Source organism: Anopheles funestus, chromosome 2RL, assembly GCF_943734845.2.
Source record: "Anopheles funestus chromosome 2RL, idAnoFuneDA-416_04, whole genome shotgun sequence".
In the NCBI taxonomy this organism is placed as follows: domain Eukaryota; kingdom Metazoa; phylum Arthropoda; class Insecta; order Diptera; family Culicidae; genus Anopheles; species Anopheles funestus.
The window spans coordinates 99,165,699-99,182,094 of NC_064598.1; the positions used below are offsets into that span (position 1 = coordinate 99,165,699).

At 43.7% G+C, this 16,396-nt stretch overlaps 3 protein-coding genes across 3 annotated transcripts; 1 reads left to right on the forward strand and 2 right to left on the reverse strand.

Moving 5' to 3' along the window:
* Positions 1-844: 844 nt before the first annotated feature.
* LOC125763584 (protein obstructor-E) lies at positions 845-3,014 on the forward strand. Its single transcript, XM_049426914.1, has 3 exons — positions 845-1,446; positions 2,224-2,300; positions 2,373-3,014. Exons 1-3 carry the CDS (start codon positions 1,383-1,385, stop codon positions 2,886-2,888), a joined length of 657 nt encoding a protein of 218 aa, XP_049282871.1. The 5' UTR covers positions 845-1,382; the 3' UTR covers positions 2,889-3,014.
* Positions 3,015-3,060: 46 nt separating this feature from the next.
* LOC125763481 (beta-1,4-glucuronyltransferase 1-like) lies at positions 3,061-5,540 on the reverse strand. The gene is made up of 3 exons (XM_049426719.1): positions 4,835-5,540; positions 3,344-4,283; positions 3,061-3,269 (listed from the first exon to the last, which is right to left on the reverse strand). The coding sequence occupies exons 1-3, from the start codon at positions 5,062-5,064 to the stop codon at positions 3,075-3,077; spliced, it is 1,365 nt and encodes a 454-aa protein (XP_049282676.1). The 5' UTR covers positions 5,065-5,540; the 3' UTR covers positions 3,061-3,074.
* A 2,079-nt stretch (positions 5,541-7,619) lies between these two features.
* LOC125763470 (beta-1,4-glucuronyltransferase 1) lies at positions 7,620-15,661 on the reverse strand. The gene is made up of 8 exons (XM_049426703.1): positions 15,059-15,661; positions 12,272-12,615; positions 12,024-12,203; positions 11,783-11,945; positions 11,440-11,705; positions 11,191-11,366; positions 10,973-11,106; positions 7,620-10,888 (listed from the first exon to the last, which is right to left on the reverse strand). Exons 1-8 carry the CDS (start codon positions 15,371-15,373, stop codon positions 10,691-10,693), a joined length of 1,776 nt encoding a protein of 591 aa, XP_049282660.1. The 5' UTR covers positions 15,374-15,661; the 3' UTR covers positions 7,620-10,690.
* Positions 15,662-16,396: the final 735 nt, after the last annotated feature.

Genomic DNA, 16,396 nt, shown 5'->3' on the forward strand with positions numbered 1-16,396 from the left:
AAAATACGGCTAAAGTCTGAAACACGACCCCCCCCACTCACGGGTACTCATTTGAGTGACTTTTTTTCGTGCAGGGTGGTTCGAAATCGGTTGCGTGTTTTTTAATTATGTTTCGAGACACAGACACCTGAGGGCATGGCCGTCGAAGAAGAAAATGTAGCAATTGGTGCCATCTATCGACCACAGGTCAAAGATTGCCGATCCGTTGGAGCTTTCGCGAATAGCTCCGGCCACAGACATGGTAGCGATTAGTGGTGCTTGGACGAAATCTAGCCACAAGTGCCATGTAGCCATGGCCAGAAGAAAGTTTGGCGATATCTTGGATACCGGCGGTGCTATGGGGCAAAGTTGGGCCAAAAATGAGGAAAATTTTACGGTTTCACAAACAGCGTATGGAACTTGGTTCCTCGATGAATAAATCACTTTTCACTATGCGAAAACCTCCTTACAATTTAATAGTAATTGTAAAAAAAATCAAATTCAGGCCACATTGCATAGTCTCCGAACCACCCTGTACGAAAAATTGACACGCAGATGAGTGACCGTGAGTGGGGGGGGTCGTGTTTCAGACTTTAGCCGAAAATACTAGATATTTGCTGGTTATCCTATATTGGATTATTTTTGTAGGTTACTGTATACCACGCACAGAATTGTCAGATTGAAAAAGACTGTACCAAGCATAAGGTTGCTACAGCACAGTGGTTTCTTACCAAGGTATTTAAAAACGAAAAATTGTTGATAGACATAAAAAATAATGAATTTATTATTGAAAGTCTTATTAAAATAAAACATTCTAAACAATTCCTACATTTACTCCTACACACTTTGAGCAAGTATTCTTCAAGCTTTTCTACATTTGCTTTTGGCTTTGAGTAAATACAAGTTCAACGCCCAGTATTGAATTTGGAAGCTTTTTAAGTTTCATTAATCATATTGATATTCTATCTTTTAAGAACGGAAAGGAAGGCGGCGCATTAAATCAATCTGCCACAGTACAACGACGTCATGGAGCAGTCATGGATGCCTTTTGAATGAAAACGCACGTGCAGCGCTGTAGTATGTCGTCGTCTGAAAATTCGCCACCCATTCCAGCTATTTATCATCCGATCATCTCTCCCCACTTGCACAGCATCCGAGGCAAGTCTCACCTGTACGATCACGTTATAAGACGACGACAAATAAATGTCGCTGAATATCTGATGAGTTTGCAACCGATACTCCTTCCTCCTTCATAAGTTCCACTGGAGAAGATCGTCTAGATGATCTACCGTTGCTTCTTCGATTTAGTTTGAATTCATCCGCCAACGGTAACAGACACCTGGGGTTAAACGTTACCAGCAAGTGATTATAGTACTCCCACGAATCAGAATTTAGACATAATCATGATGTCGGGTGGAAAGATCGCCATTACGGTCGTGATCTGTACGATGGCGCTGTTCTATCACGGTAATTATTTCCAGACGTGCCACAATTTCTTTAGCCGAAAGGGAAAACTCGTGATATTTTCATTCGTGTCAAGGACGTGTGAGCATGAAAAGCGAAAGTGTTCATCTTCGGATTCCGTTAGGTGCATCAGATCGTGTAGGTGGGGCGTAAATTGTGGGAGAGATCCCCATTTCAATGCAATCATGCAATCTGTTCTGTTCTGAGCCGTGTTTTTTACAAGTCGTCTCAGATATTTGATGCGCGGTGATGCGAACGTACGCATTGGAAGTGCACGTTGGACTTCCCATCCAAACTGAAACGGTTTAGGTGGGATGAATAGCTTATTTGATCGTACCTGGTTCACCTTGACGTTGGAAGATGGCTCACATGGATGCGGTGGATTGGTTCTTCGCTCAACGGGTGGCATCGTATGAATACCATCCAAGGTCGAATATTTGGTATTATTCCTGTTTGTTGGTTTCGGCATTTGCATGATGCATGAGGGGTCTTAACGATTAGTCATCTAGTTCGGGAGGTGGATATCAAGTATAATCCTCTTCGGATGTGTTAATTTCGAACGGTGCAAACACGGCTGACATTGAAAGACGATTAAAAGTTGTACGAGAATATATGATGCTAATTATAATCATCATAACCGGAAATAATCACCTTTCGGTCAATTGATCGTGATTTAGTCATCGGTACACCCTAATGATCATATGGCTTTCAAACCCGATCGATATAACATTATTTATTTTAAAAAGATCCTATTTATACAGTTCTTTTCATTTTTCACAGCACAAAGTCAATCTTGCCCCGAAAAAAATGGCCGCTATCCTGTGTCCGATCAGTGTGATGCGTACATCGAGTGTGTGGTAGGTGTTTACCGCCATGTTTAAAGTTCACTAAATTCTAGAAAACGTTCGTCCATTGCTTCTCGTTTGCAGGACGGTGAACCACGAAGACAGCTGTGTCCGGACGGTTTACTGTTCAACGACAAGGCATCACTGTTCTCATACCCGTGTCAGTATCCGATTGATGTCGACTGTGGCAGCCGTGCTCGGACACAACCTCCAATCCCGACGGAGGACTGTCCACATCAGTTTGGTTACTACAAGGTGGGCGATAGAGCCAACTGTGGACAGTTTAAGAACTGCGCCGGTGGCACGGCATTCGTTCTCGATTGTCCCACCGGGTTAGCGTTCAACTCGGCCACATACCAGTGCGATTGGGCGGACCTGGTGGAAGATTGTGATGCCGAGGCGTACCTTGGTTTTAAGTGTCCACCGCAGGCCCAAGGATTGATCCAGCCGGTGCGTTTCTTCCGGGCACCGAATGACTGCCAGAAATATTTCCTCTGCGTCGATGATAGGCCGAGGGTCAACTTTTGCGGTCCGGAACAGGCCTTCAACGAGCTGATAAACGCGTGCGATGGAATCGCCAATGTAACCGGATGTGCCTAGATTTGGTTGGTGGTTAGATTAAGCTCTTAACTAATACTCGAATACGTGCGTGTTATGTTAAATGATATAGTCGCACTCCACAATGGCGTTCTTTGGCGTGTGCGAATAAACTGATCACCCAGCGAATATGGTTTCGGTTTTGGATTTGACTAGAGAAAGAGAAGAATCTTGCCAGAGTAGGTGCTCCTAAATTTTGCAACCTTCTCGTGTCCCGTAAAGGGCAGCAATTTCATGAGCAATTGTTTTACGCATAAATGATCGTTGTTTCGCTTGTTGCGGGGGTCTGTTCGCCTGTGCGATCGTCTTTATACCAGGCCGGTGTACCAAGAACCCATTGTCCAGGACGTGAAAGTCGTACCCGATAATGCACATAATGTATCCCTAGAAATAAGAGCACCGATGGCAATTAGTTCTGGAACCTGGAACGTAAGAATACTTACGGCATCGACACTCACCTGTGTCATTTTGTCTGCCTTTCCTTCCCAACTTAGCCGCTCATCGTATTCCGGTTCGTGCTTCGTACCGACGTAGATCGGTTCCCAGGAGGCGTACACACCTTCTCTTTTCGACGTCACGTGTATGTCCATCGTGCGGTCATACTTGAGCGCAGTTAGCCACTCAGCATACCCGGGCACCGTATGGCAATTGGAGCAAATATTCTCGTGAAACTTTATTGCATCTCCCCGTTCGAGGAACTCCAGCAATTGGGTTTTATCTGTAGGAACTGCAACATCTTCGGCTACCTCAAACACTGGCAGTACGTACACGCTCGGATTGTGCAGCGTGTACTGATAGAACGGGTGGGCAATCATACGCAAGAACATCGGTATAAAGTTCGGGTTGGGGTACAGTTCGATGTCACTCGCGAGCACAAAATGTGTCATGGCCGAACTTCGGGCTACGTTTCTGCCCACGTTAACCGGATAGGTTAGGTTTTGTGATGATCGGAAGGTAGCTATCGGTTCGGCACCATTATCGAGTAGTGTATTCCAGGCGATTGTCGCATTAGAGCAATCTAGTGGGTCTCTAATCTTCTCACGATAGTAAGCAATCAGACGGTAGGGAAGATGTTCAAACTCAAAGTACAGATGAAAGCTGACGTACTGCTGTACCAGTGCGCTCTGCTTGTGGCACTGCAACAAATACTGGATCAGTGCTACCGAACGACCAAAATCTTCACCAGGAGCATATAGCGCAATACTGATCGGTGCAAGCCAACGCTGCAAAAGTGGGACCACATTGTCCAGGAAGGTGTAATCTGCGTGTGTGGTATAGGTTATGGTTTCGTAGCAGTTGAATGTCCGTTCCGGGGCATGGAAATTACGCAACAGATAGTGATCGCCGTGCATTTCCAGCTGGTAGCCGTTGGATGGTGTGTTGCAGTTGAGTATCGTCCTACGAGCGAAACGAGAGAGAGCATGATGATAGTACAGCCGGCCCACATTTAAGTGTCGTTAATTGATTCAATCGATTCCTGCGCCCATGCGTCAACGTTTGTGGAGTATTGTTTGGTGTGAATGTGGAATACAGCGATTTCATATCTCTTATCGCTGGCAGCTCCAAAAGCGAATGCAACGAAATGTTCTCCTGATAAGGCGAGTCAATGGTTTCATTCAAAGTTGCTTCCAGTAAATGATTTTTGCAAACGTAACCACCTGGATAAATGCTCAGTCACGATGACGTGTGCGTGACGCTACTCTCAGCACCATATCATAATGGGCTGGAAATGCCTATTTTTTCGGCTCAAATGCCTACCATGCTTTGCTCTATCACTGATAACAGTGTCTGGTTTGAGTGCGTCCAGGTAAAACATGTACCGTACAAACACTGAACCAGCTCCTCGAATTCAGGACTAGGTTCGTTGTTCTACTACTTAAAGCGATGTTTTACAACCATCAAACCAACACTCCACTCGCGTGTTCACACACTGTACAGGAAGTACTTACTTTAGCCGCCGCAGAAGTGCTTCATGTGATGCACCCTCGGCCAGGTACTGATTCCGTGCATAGCTTTCATCCCCTGCCGGATGGTAATAGTAACCCATGAGACAGAACAGCACAAAGAATACGATCACCAGCAGCAGCACCGTCCGGAGTAGTGTCGAACGACGCGCAATCATTTCAACATCGTTCGGATGTAGTGGCTTATAGTTGGTGGTACCGCTGAATGCTGTCATCTGATCGAATTTGATCAAAGTCAGCGATCGTATCTTTGGTAAGCAGTAAGCATAAGCGAGACCTTCAAACACTGGACAACTGTTGACCGTTTTCAGCTGGATGATTTCACCAACAACAGCGGCGCACAGCGTTGATTGCAATAGTTCAACTGGTCAGGCTTCAAATCTTCCCCACACGGTGACACAGAGTATCGGTATTCTAACACATCGATCACGTTCAATTCAACAAACACTTTACCACGATAAAGCACCACAAATTAACACTTCCGAATGGTTGACAGTAGGTACACTAGCGTTCGCATCCCCTGTTCGAATGGTGTCGCACCGTCAACTGATTACGGTAGGTTCGGCAAACGACGACGACCAGCCTGCCGGGTTGACTTATTTTCTCTCCGCGATACAAACAGCATGCAACGATAAGATAAGAGCAATAGTCTTGTTTGTATATCGGAAACCTTAACCTCTCCTGGCCAAATCGGTCTGGGTGAATTGGCAACTTTCAGGAGTTGATCGATTTCGATTGTTGCGATACAATGTAGCCATTTGTTATTGATGCTCCTGACGACGATCTAGACGGCTGGGAATGCTAACTTTTTTTTTGTAGACATATTTTCTCTGTTGATACTACATATCCCGGCATCGAAGTCTGTGGAGACTTAAACCTCACAAAACCGATTTATAAGGATTGTGGAGGTCGTTTAGTATGACTCAATCGTTCAAAAGGTACAATTCTGAGGTACGTTGGGTTCAAGCTTGAGTGTATATCAAGTTGTGTGAGCAAGATTAAAGTCGTTTGTCGTCAGATCGTCTGTGTGCATTGGCGGATCAAGCTTCTTGGAGGCTCTAGGTGGAGTAGTATTGGGGTCCCTATCAAAACAAAACTGATGACCGGGAAGGAGGGGAGTGGAGTAGAGTGGGAGCTTTTAGATAAACTTTTTAATTATCCCTTCACCAAATACTGAATAAATATGGTTAACTTACCCAGGTAAACGATGGTTTATAGGCAGGACACTTTAGTTTAACAAACCGCGGAATTTACTTCGGAAGACAACATTGCTTTCACACATTGGAATATTTCTTTCATTTACGCACTTCAATGCGCTTTGGCACATTTAAAACACTACACGCGCCTTCCATGACCACATTTTTCAATACACAAATTCACGCAATAAGCTTCTTACGAAATGAACATAATTTTTTGGGGCCCAAAAAAGAACCAACACTTGCATTTTTTTTCTTGTGCACAAAGATAGGGTGGCGCTTTCCACAACATGTACTGCTGTACATCCGAATTTTATGAAATAGAGATTATGATAAAAACAAACACCACACGTTTGTGGCATGGTTTTATGAAAAAACTCGTTGCCAAAATGCACTGCACAACACAAATGCAAATAATTTGCATGCTTAATACTCGCATAGTACACGCACTGATTATCCTCCGGTATGCTCCGGTGGTTAGCGTAAAGGAAACTACGCAGAGCCAGCAAGAACAAATTTTGCTATCGCTTAACCACGAACAACACAATACCGTTACATCCGAAACTGCATTGATGGCTTATGAAATGTCAAAAGAGTTCATTCGGGGTCATACGCTCTACCACGATACACCGACGAATAGCACCATCCATTTTGTTTCGTTTTTCAAGCTTTGTACAATCTTTTCCTTACAAAAAAAGGATTGATTTAAAATGTAATGAGCAATAAAAATGTAGCATTTGCTTCAGAACACAATACAGTTTATGATTTTTTGGCCCCTTTCCTTCTAAATAATGGCACTCTTCTTTCACTTACACATACTAACAAGTGTCTCGAAAGCATACGCTGACACAAGCCAAGCCGACGCTGGCAAGAGTTTTAACACGTGCGAAAAAAATCTTCACTGTTTAGCACCTCATCAACACACGAATTGATGTAATAATTATGCTTTGCAAGAAATAAGATCCTCAAGGAAAGGATATCACTTTTTGGGCACCAATAAAACAACCCTTGCAAAATGTTCCGCGTACCGAAAGCTTTTTTTTTTGCGCAACTTAAACGTATTGATGTCCGATCGCTACTGATCACAATTTCTCCTTTTCTCATTAGTATTATCTCTTCTGCTGCGTGTAGGTGTATCCTACACAACCCTACACAACTATAATTAGCGAAGCGGGTGGCTCTCAACTTATCTTGCTCTCTCGCGCATACTTCGCTCCTCGGTGAGAGACAAATGAAAGAAAGCCTCGTAAAAAAACAATTTCACTTTTTTCCGATCAAATCCGTTGTTACATTTATGTTATGGAAAATGTAGACAATTCAACATTTTTTAATAACATAAAGCAATTTTCTTGTGATTAGTAGGAAAACAATTTAAAGGATTGGTTCAATCAGGTGGTAAATTAATTAGTTTCCCCTTTCCCATAACCCCTTGTTGGCGAATGTGCCGTGGCTAGAAGAAAGATTTTCTTCTGCTACCAACATTCACGTCCACGTCACGTCCAAACCTGGCCTGACCGTCAATATAATCGCCGTTGTCATCACGAACATTGTCTGTCAGTAATTACAATATCACGTTCTTCTAAAAAAGGAACACTTCTATGGAAATACATATATTACTCCCGTACATTTTCTGCTCCATCTCAGCTTATCTGTTTTCCTTCAGTATTCTGTACCTGTACACAATTAGTTCCTTTAGTGGCGCGGTTCGTACGATCATTTCCACGCATAGTATCGCTTACTTTCCGATCGGTTCGTTACTGTAACTGAACCCAAGAAGAATGAAACAAACTCTTATCAACCTTCTAAACGAAACATTGGCAAAATGTGTTTGCGAAATTAGCTCCTATCGCTATGTACAATATTGTTTTCTTTTCGCTTCAAACTACCTTACTTTCATCTAGAGTTAAGATGAAAAATTCCAAAGAAACAATAAGTGAATAGAAGGGAAGGAAATGAAACGTAATAAACGCGATTATTTTTCGCTTCTGGTGGAATATTGGAACGGGCCTAACTAACTAACCTCGAGCTTAATTGTAAGTGTTTTTTGTAATAATGATTAACTTAAGTTCTAGTGCTACATATGTACAAAAGGTTAACATAATTTACGAACGAGAGAGAGATAGAGAGATAGGGTGTATAAATGTTAATGAACCTAATGCTTCTGGTTGATTAAAATATCCTTTGTATCATTGTGTATCATTCAAGAAATGTCGATCATACATCATATTGCACTACCACGTGTTAATGTTTAATGTTTGTGAGTATGTGTGCGTGTGTGTGCAATGACCGTTGAGAGTCACAGTGTACTTTTTTTTTTGTTTGCTCACATCCTTAGTGCGTTTCGAACTCAAATTTTATGATCTTTTCATCTTCTGGTATCCCTTCTTAATGTTTGCACTTCTGTTATTGTTTGTTTCATATGGTTTTTGTTCGAATATTTTGCTCTTTTCATTCTTTCCCAGTTAAGGTAAATTGTTTTCCTCCTTCGCGTTTGATTCGTTCTTCTCCGATTATTGTGTTTGTGGTTATATGCGCGTGTTTCATTAATTTATTTTTTGTTTTTCATACGAATAAGGCACTTTACTATGGAGACGTAAAAGAAACAACTACCATGACTGAGATTTACGATGACTTTATGCCCGCTCTGTTTCATTGTTCGTTCGGTTTACTAATTGTTTGGCTAAATGAATACGCATTAATGCAACGTGTAATGCAAAGGAAATTAGAAGCCCCTAGTGGTTAATGCTAAGAAGAATTGAAATTGGTATTGTTCGTATGTATTAAGAAATCGGAAGAGAATAGCTATGTTATCACACTACTTGTTTTATGTTTCGATATGTAACTATTTGTTCTTTTTGCGATTTTGCTTTAAGCGAAACAGAGACGCAGCACAGTTCTTTGCCTATAAAAGTCAAACCCAAGATACTACCATTAAATTAACTAAAAAAAAAGTTGTTCTACAGAGAGTAGGAAAGAACTAGGAGAAAAGATTAAAAGCATAAAGGAAAGCATTACGGACACAATTATCCATGTTTGTGCAGTGTCATAACATAAGAAGCTAGGACAAAACACTGGAACAATTGTGTTACAAACGTCAAAAATCGGTTTGGTTTCATAAACCGTAAAAATTAACTCAAATCTTTCAGTGAATGCATGTTTCCTTTTTTGTAAGGGTGTAAAATTATTGTTGCTCACATGTCTTTTGGTTTGTATGATTTGTTAAAACCACCTTTCTTACAGTACCATCTCGTCTACCATCTGGCATTGAAGATTCCATTTTTGCTTTTGAGATTTCGCTTTATGATTAATTTACGCGCTGTACTTAAAACCCGAAACTTGACATAATATCCATCTTTTTCCCTTCACGAACATCTTAGATCAGTGCTTGGTCGTTCCATTTTTTCTTGTTAACATTTAATGATTAATTTGTTCGTTCAAATTCTGTTTTCTTTTCGTTTGTTCTAACACACAAAATGTGCATTTGGGGTTTTTTTTTGTAAAATATCTACCAAGTTATTATATAATACATGCGTGTGCATAATGAATGCTTCACTTTCATCCCCTTTCAGTTTTAAGGTTCTACCATTATATGAACTAAGGTTGGAACCCTGTTTGTAGTAAAGATTTGCATGACAGCTGAGCTGCAGGGCTTGATGAAGATGATGAATTCAAAGAAGATAAAAGAAATGATTATGTGTATAGTTTCACAATAAAATTAATGATGCCAATTGTATATCCTAGCTGTTCTGCGGGATCCTATTATCTTTTCCCACTGCACGATGAGCTCATCGAGCCTTGTAGCACTGTGACATTCGACCAATCGAAATACTACAGTTGTGTACACCATAGATCTTATCCACATCGAAACATTGAACCATCGAATGAATGACTACGTGTCTAGGGTGCTTTTATCGTGCGTCCTTCACGCATCAGCCGAGTAGCGCGTGCAGTGACATAGTGTGCTACAGAAACAAAACCAGGATCGCCTTACCACACCGTCTCATCTGCAGACTATCTGTCCCACATTGTATCACTAGGCGATCAATCCCTATCCTTCTGGAGAACCATTTATCAAAAATTAAAACGATAACTAAATGTGTCCTCAGGTAATATCACTTCCCGGAAACGATTCGTTCCCGCTATCCACGCACCGGGCACCTGCTCAGCACAGGCATGGATCGCTGTTGGACAAATATCTTAACATATCATCTGTTCACCCGATTCATTCGTGCTGGCTGTTTGCTCAAATTAAGCACATACGCACCGGAGCGCGCACATACATGCACATTGACTTATGAAAATATGATTTCTTATACCCTGTAGACTTCCACGCCACTCCAATTATGGCAAGGGCTGGCCACGGACCGTGCGCTCATCGGCGTCGTCGGCGGCGGATGTAACCCTTGGGTTTGCCCTTCTTGCGTCGGCTGCTAACGTGAGGCCGGTACGGTGCCGACAGCAAGGAGAGCGAAGACCATCCGGCCGCAGCGCCAAAGGACGATGAGATCATGGTCCGCGAGCGTCTACCAATAAAATCCCTACTGTTACCACCACCACCATCACTAGCACCATTACTACCGCCACCATTAGTACTATCGTTGCCAGCGGGATCGTTGGCCTTATACTAATGTTGTTTCCCCTTCAACTATACAGCACAGCCCTTCCGCGTCCCGTACATGACCTGCAGCTCCGGGTAGATCATCTTCTTGATCAGCTGGTTCGTTTTTGCGGCCAGCATCGCACGCTTCGGATCCTTCTTCAGGACCTTGATGCCCGGTTTATGCACCAGGAATCCGTTATCGAGTATGTGGAAGTCGTAATCGAGGACGCACAGTGCATAACCCTACAAAAAAAGAGAGAAAGTGATTAGGAAAGTTGTAAAAATTGTATTCTACTACGCGGGAAACGAGTTTCGCAAAACACTCACCTGTGTCATCTTGTCACTCTTCCCTTCCCAGCTTAATCGCTCGTCGTAGTGCGGATCGGCATGCGTTCCAATGTAGATCGGTTCCCAGTGCACAAAGTAACCGATTCGTTTGCCAATGTGAAACACGCCCAAATCTAGATCAGCGGAAACAAAACCCCCAAAATTAGTTCAATTGCTCTTCCAAAAACAAAAAAACAACAACATTGTAACGTTCTTACCGTCGGTTTCGTTGGCGGCAATCCACTCCTTGGACTTCGGTACACCATGGCAGCTAGAGCAGACGCGCTTGTGGAAAGGGATCGCCTTACCAGTACGCAACAGCTCCTGCAGTTCTGCTTTATCACGTGGCACCGGTGAATTATTATCTACCTCAAATATTGGCAGAGGAAAGACTCTAAAAGAAGAAATCAAACACAATCATTAAAAAAACAGTGTTCAAATGCCAACTGCTTTGAATGCGGAATTACCTTGGATTCTTACGTTGCAGCACCGGTTCGTTCCGTGCGATCATTTCGAGAAACTTATGCACTAGACCCGGATTGGGATACAATTCAATATCGCTAGCTAGAAGGAAATGTGTCATTGCCGCATCGCGCGCAATATTCCGTCCGACGTTTACCGGATAGAGCAGCTTCTTCTGCGTCTTGTACAACTGCATCACGGACACGTTAAAGTACGGTACCGCCAGCGAACAGTTGTACGGTGTGTCTAATACTTGATTGTGCTTAGGAACCTGCAGACAAAGAACCAAATTCGTGTGCAACATTAGCGAACGGAGTTATTTTTACACCTCTTACATGAAATACTCACAAATTTTGGAATATGTTTACTACTAAAATAAATATGAAATGTGACAAACTGTCGGACTAAATGACTCTCTGGTACGCAGTCTCTTAGATACTTTATTGAATTGATCGTGGGCACAAAATCCGTGCCGGGTGCGTGAAGCGCAAGGCTAACTGGAGCGTTCCACCTGTCGCAATAGAGGGAAAGAATGTGTTAAAACTAATCTTTTCACTGTGCGCGTAAACCTTTCCCCCCACTAACGCACCTTTCCAGCAGTGGTACTAAATTGTCCAGAAACGTGTAGTCTGCGTGCGTTGTATAGGTGATTGTTTCGTGACACCGCAGGTCACCGTGTTCCGCCCGGATATAGTTCCGCAACACCCAAAAATCTCCCCGCTGTCCAATGTATGGCTCGTAGTCACGGTCGTGGCAGTTGAGCAGCGACCTAAATGGATACAGATGAGAATATATTAGAATTGCTCTTGCTGCTGTATAGGTGTTACCGAGTCTTACCTCAGCTTAGCATCGACGTCCATGGATGCGGTGGTGGAAAAGATATCACTACCGTTGAGCACACCCGTCGCACCACCGCCCGGTCCACCGCCCGCCGACTGCTGACCGTCCTGGTAAAGCACATCGCCACCGACCATCTTCCGGACGGTACTCTTCTCCGTTGGCACATCGAAACGACTATCGTCTACATTAAGATTACTGTTATCTACATCTCGTGCTTCCAGCATCAACTGCTGCTGCTGCTGCTGCTGCTGTTCCTGCTGTTGCTGGGTACCGCCGCTCGGTACCAGCTGTCGTTGCTGCTGCTGTTGCTGCGTCTGCTGGGACAGTTCCTGTACACCGATCTGCAAACATATCGAAGAACGCAACGGGATTGCATCAATCATACAGTCCCATAATCTTCACTCCCACCCGCAACCGCCTTCGTTCCGGATGACCTAATTTTCTCCTGATGAAACTTTAAATCATGAAATCACGCTCACAAATGCTAGCCCGTACCGCGAGTTCCTGTAGCCTAACCACACCTGCTCCTTGTACCTACAGTATATAATCTCCATTGTGCAAGCAACGTACCAGCGATTTTCGGACGCAAGACACAAAAGACGGTGCATAAATGATGGCTTGGCAAATGGCATTCATCCTGGCGAGGTGTTCCGGATCTCGGTGCAGGTAGTGAAGGAAGGTCTTAAAACCATTCCATCCACCCCACGCACTGTCACACCCGTTATAAGAAAGCATTAATGTGAAGTTCATGTCGCGAAAACGCGCCCGCTTAAAGGAAAGCTTTGTCGCGCGGTCATTTGTATTCGCACAACTTAATTCCACCGGTGCACCGAAATCGTTCCCTTTCACATTCCTTCCACATCCTTCACCCTACATAATTGATAGCGTTCCCGATTCCAGTGTCGCGCGTCGCAGATCGAGTGAGCCGTGCAAATATTTATCATCTTGTCGTCTTGCCGACAAATGAAAACCGTTCGCAGACTTACGGTAAATATGACAAACAAGACCAAAGAGCCATAAAGTGATTTCCGCATCGGTAAAATGTGTCACGGAAAAAAAAACAACACGACCAAACACACGAACGAAGCAATGTACGCGATCTGGACAACGGGAGACAGATGACAATGCTCCACAAGAAGTCCTGCCATTTCCTTCAGAAAATCGGAGGAATTCTCGCTTTTTTATAACAAAAAAGCAAGTCAACAAACAGAGTTTATCATGTGAATGTACAGAGTCCTCATCAATGTTTGCAATGGCAGAGTATTGTAATCTCACAAAAGTAGCACATATTTCACAATGTTACCAAATGATATCGAAATATCGTTTTTAGCTTCCGCTTTGTTATTTTGATAAACTGATTACGTGCAGGCAATTTTTATTGTAAAAACACATCTTCGTTCCCCATTGGCATGACGTAAAACGTAAAATAAAAACGTAAAAAATGATGAAAAATTGGCATACAAATGAATTCCTTAAAATTCCACTCAAAAACAAAGTATAGCAAGAACGCCGATAACCGAAAAAAGCCTTACGGGCTCTTATTGGAGTGCCCAATGGCACACAACTCATTTCTGAGGATGGAGGCACTAATTGGTCCCCGAAAACTCAATACCGGAACACAGTTTCAGAAGGCACAAGCGAACAGACACCGCTCACTTCCTTCCTCGTGCGTGGTTTTCTGTGTTCGGATGTCTTTACCGATTCTCCGAAGTCTTTCCGATTCGATTTACGGCTTCCGAATGACCGAGAAATCTTCTGAAATTTTTATTTATGCTAATTGCCCCGATCGATATTGGCTGCGAAGGATTGATGGAGCATCTACATTCTAGAAGCATCCCAGACACCGATAGATTGGGCTGTATTGTATAGCTTGTTTCGGTTCTCATCGCCATCTGCCTGAAGCGGCATTCCGTCGTTGCGGTGAGCGTATTCAAACGGTGAAACACCCCTTAAATGCTCCACATGCGGATGAAGCATGGTCAAACGAACTAATAAAGTGGTGTGTCGTGTGTAAGGAATAAAATATCCATAAAACAGCCATACAGAACGCTTTCGATCGTAGTCAGTGTTGAGGAGTTGGTAATTCTGTAGTAACAAATAACACTCCCTCAACGTTCCATATAGTGCGCGATCAATCCGTTTGAATATTCATCAACTCGAAAGAATCGAGACTTTCTAAACCATCTTCGACAAATTTATTTTGGGGTCCTATTTTTAGGTACACACCGATACTCGATTCGAGCGTTTGAGCGTTTGTCTTGAAGTCTAGTCGGCGTAAGTGTATGTACATACATGCAGGTACGCAACACATTGCATCCTCTTTAAAGGCCGTCTACTGTAACGCAACGCAATCACCTCACGTCGCGCCGTCGACACCATTAGTCATTTTTGCCATTTACGATTGCCACTTGCACCACGCACCATATACACTTCCCTTACCATGTCGTGCCGTTCGACAAGTTTCGACATTAAAACGGGCCTCCCAAAAAAAAAAGCAATGCCAATGCTGCTAAAGCTTAATTTAGAGGCTTGTAGTTGCAGGTAAGAAAGGAGTCAAAAAGAACTACCAAAACACCATACATCACACCGAGCGCATGAAAACGCGATGCGACATTAAACTTCATTAGGCAACTCTAACTAATGTACCCAATTCCGAGGGCACTGTACTTAAAACATGGCGCGAAACTTACATGCGTCACCAATTTCTCTCTTTCCTTCTCTCTCCCTAGGCCTTTCCTGGAGTGCATCTACATCATCATCATCTTTTCACCTTGCCAAACTTACCCCATTTTCTTGAATTTTTAACACTAAGGTACTGTGTCCTTGCTGGGATGATTGTAACGCCGCCTGCTGCTGTATCAACTGTTGCTGGTCACCAGCAATCGCTGCTGGGTTAAATACCAGCAATCGCGACTGGGCGGGGGGCAGAAACGGTTTGTACTGTTCACCGGCTGGTTGCTGCTTTAGCACCTCATCCGATATTATGTAGGATGGACCGAGGGCAAAGTTACCGCTGCCGATCAGTAGATGGCTGCCAATGTACAGCAGCACAGCCACGTTGATCAGGATACTGCAGCGCAGAAGCCAGTTACGACGCATTCTGATAACGTTCGGGAGCTTCAGTTTGGGGCCGTTTACGTTGACTACGCTTCGATTGATAAATAACTCCACCGGTTCGTATGAACTGACGGCGATCGCTTCAATTCGGCAGGGTTCTTCCGTGGGAGGAGATATTTCCTTATTCTCCTTTGGTCCAACAGATCTGGCAGGGTTCGTTCGATGAGTAGTTGCGATGAGCAGTTGGGAGGGGGGGAAAAACAATAGAAGGGTTGATTGCACAGTCACGCTATGTGTTGATGGGCGGGAGGAGGAAGTGTGTTCCAGTGTGAGCTATGGTCCGGATTCCGAGCACCAATTGTGTCCACTTCGTCGTCGTCGTCTTCCGCACAACATCCGTGCACGATAATGGCTGGATCTCAAACACTCAGCACGCGGAGGCAAATCTATGTCATCGTTTTTAATATCCCGTGCCGATTTTTGTAGCGGAACGCGACGCGGAATTCCAATTTCCACCGATGAATCTGCAAGCACAGAGAGAGAGAAACAAGCACAAAGATACAGAATCAGTACACGTATAAAAGACGGCGAACATTGCAGATGAAATGAAGGGAACACGATTATTATTGTCGTACATCGGAGTCTCCCATGGTCCCTGTGTCGGACCCCAATTACCTTCCCACTCTCCCTCGAAACTGTGAGCTTTCAAAGCGTTAGAACCGCGCAATTGATTCATCATTCATTGAATATCGACACATCGATCTAACGCAGGTCTAGGGAAGGGATGGGAGGATATGAGAAGTTAGGATTTGCCAACTCAATGCACAATTGTGTGATGTACAGGGTGATTGTTCTCGGAACGGTGCGATCTTCACAGGCTACAACACGATCATCAGTGACGTTACTGTGGCAGACAAACGGAACAGAATTCACAGCCAAGTGATGTCAGCAAGTGGATTTAGCGACCAAGATACACACTGCGTTCCAATCATTGGCAGCATCTCGTGATCGGCTGACCACAATGTTGTCCATTCCCTTCAATGGCCTTTTATCTTGTGCTGGTGT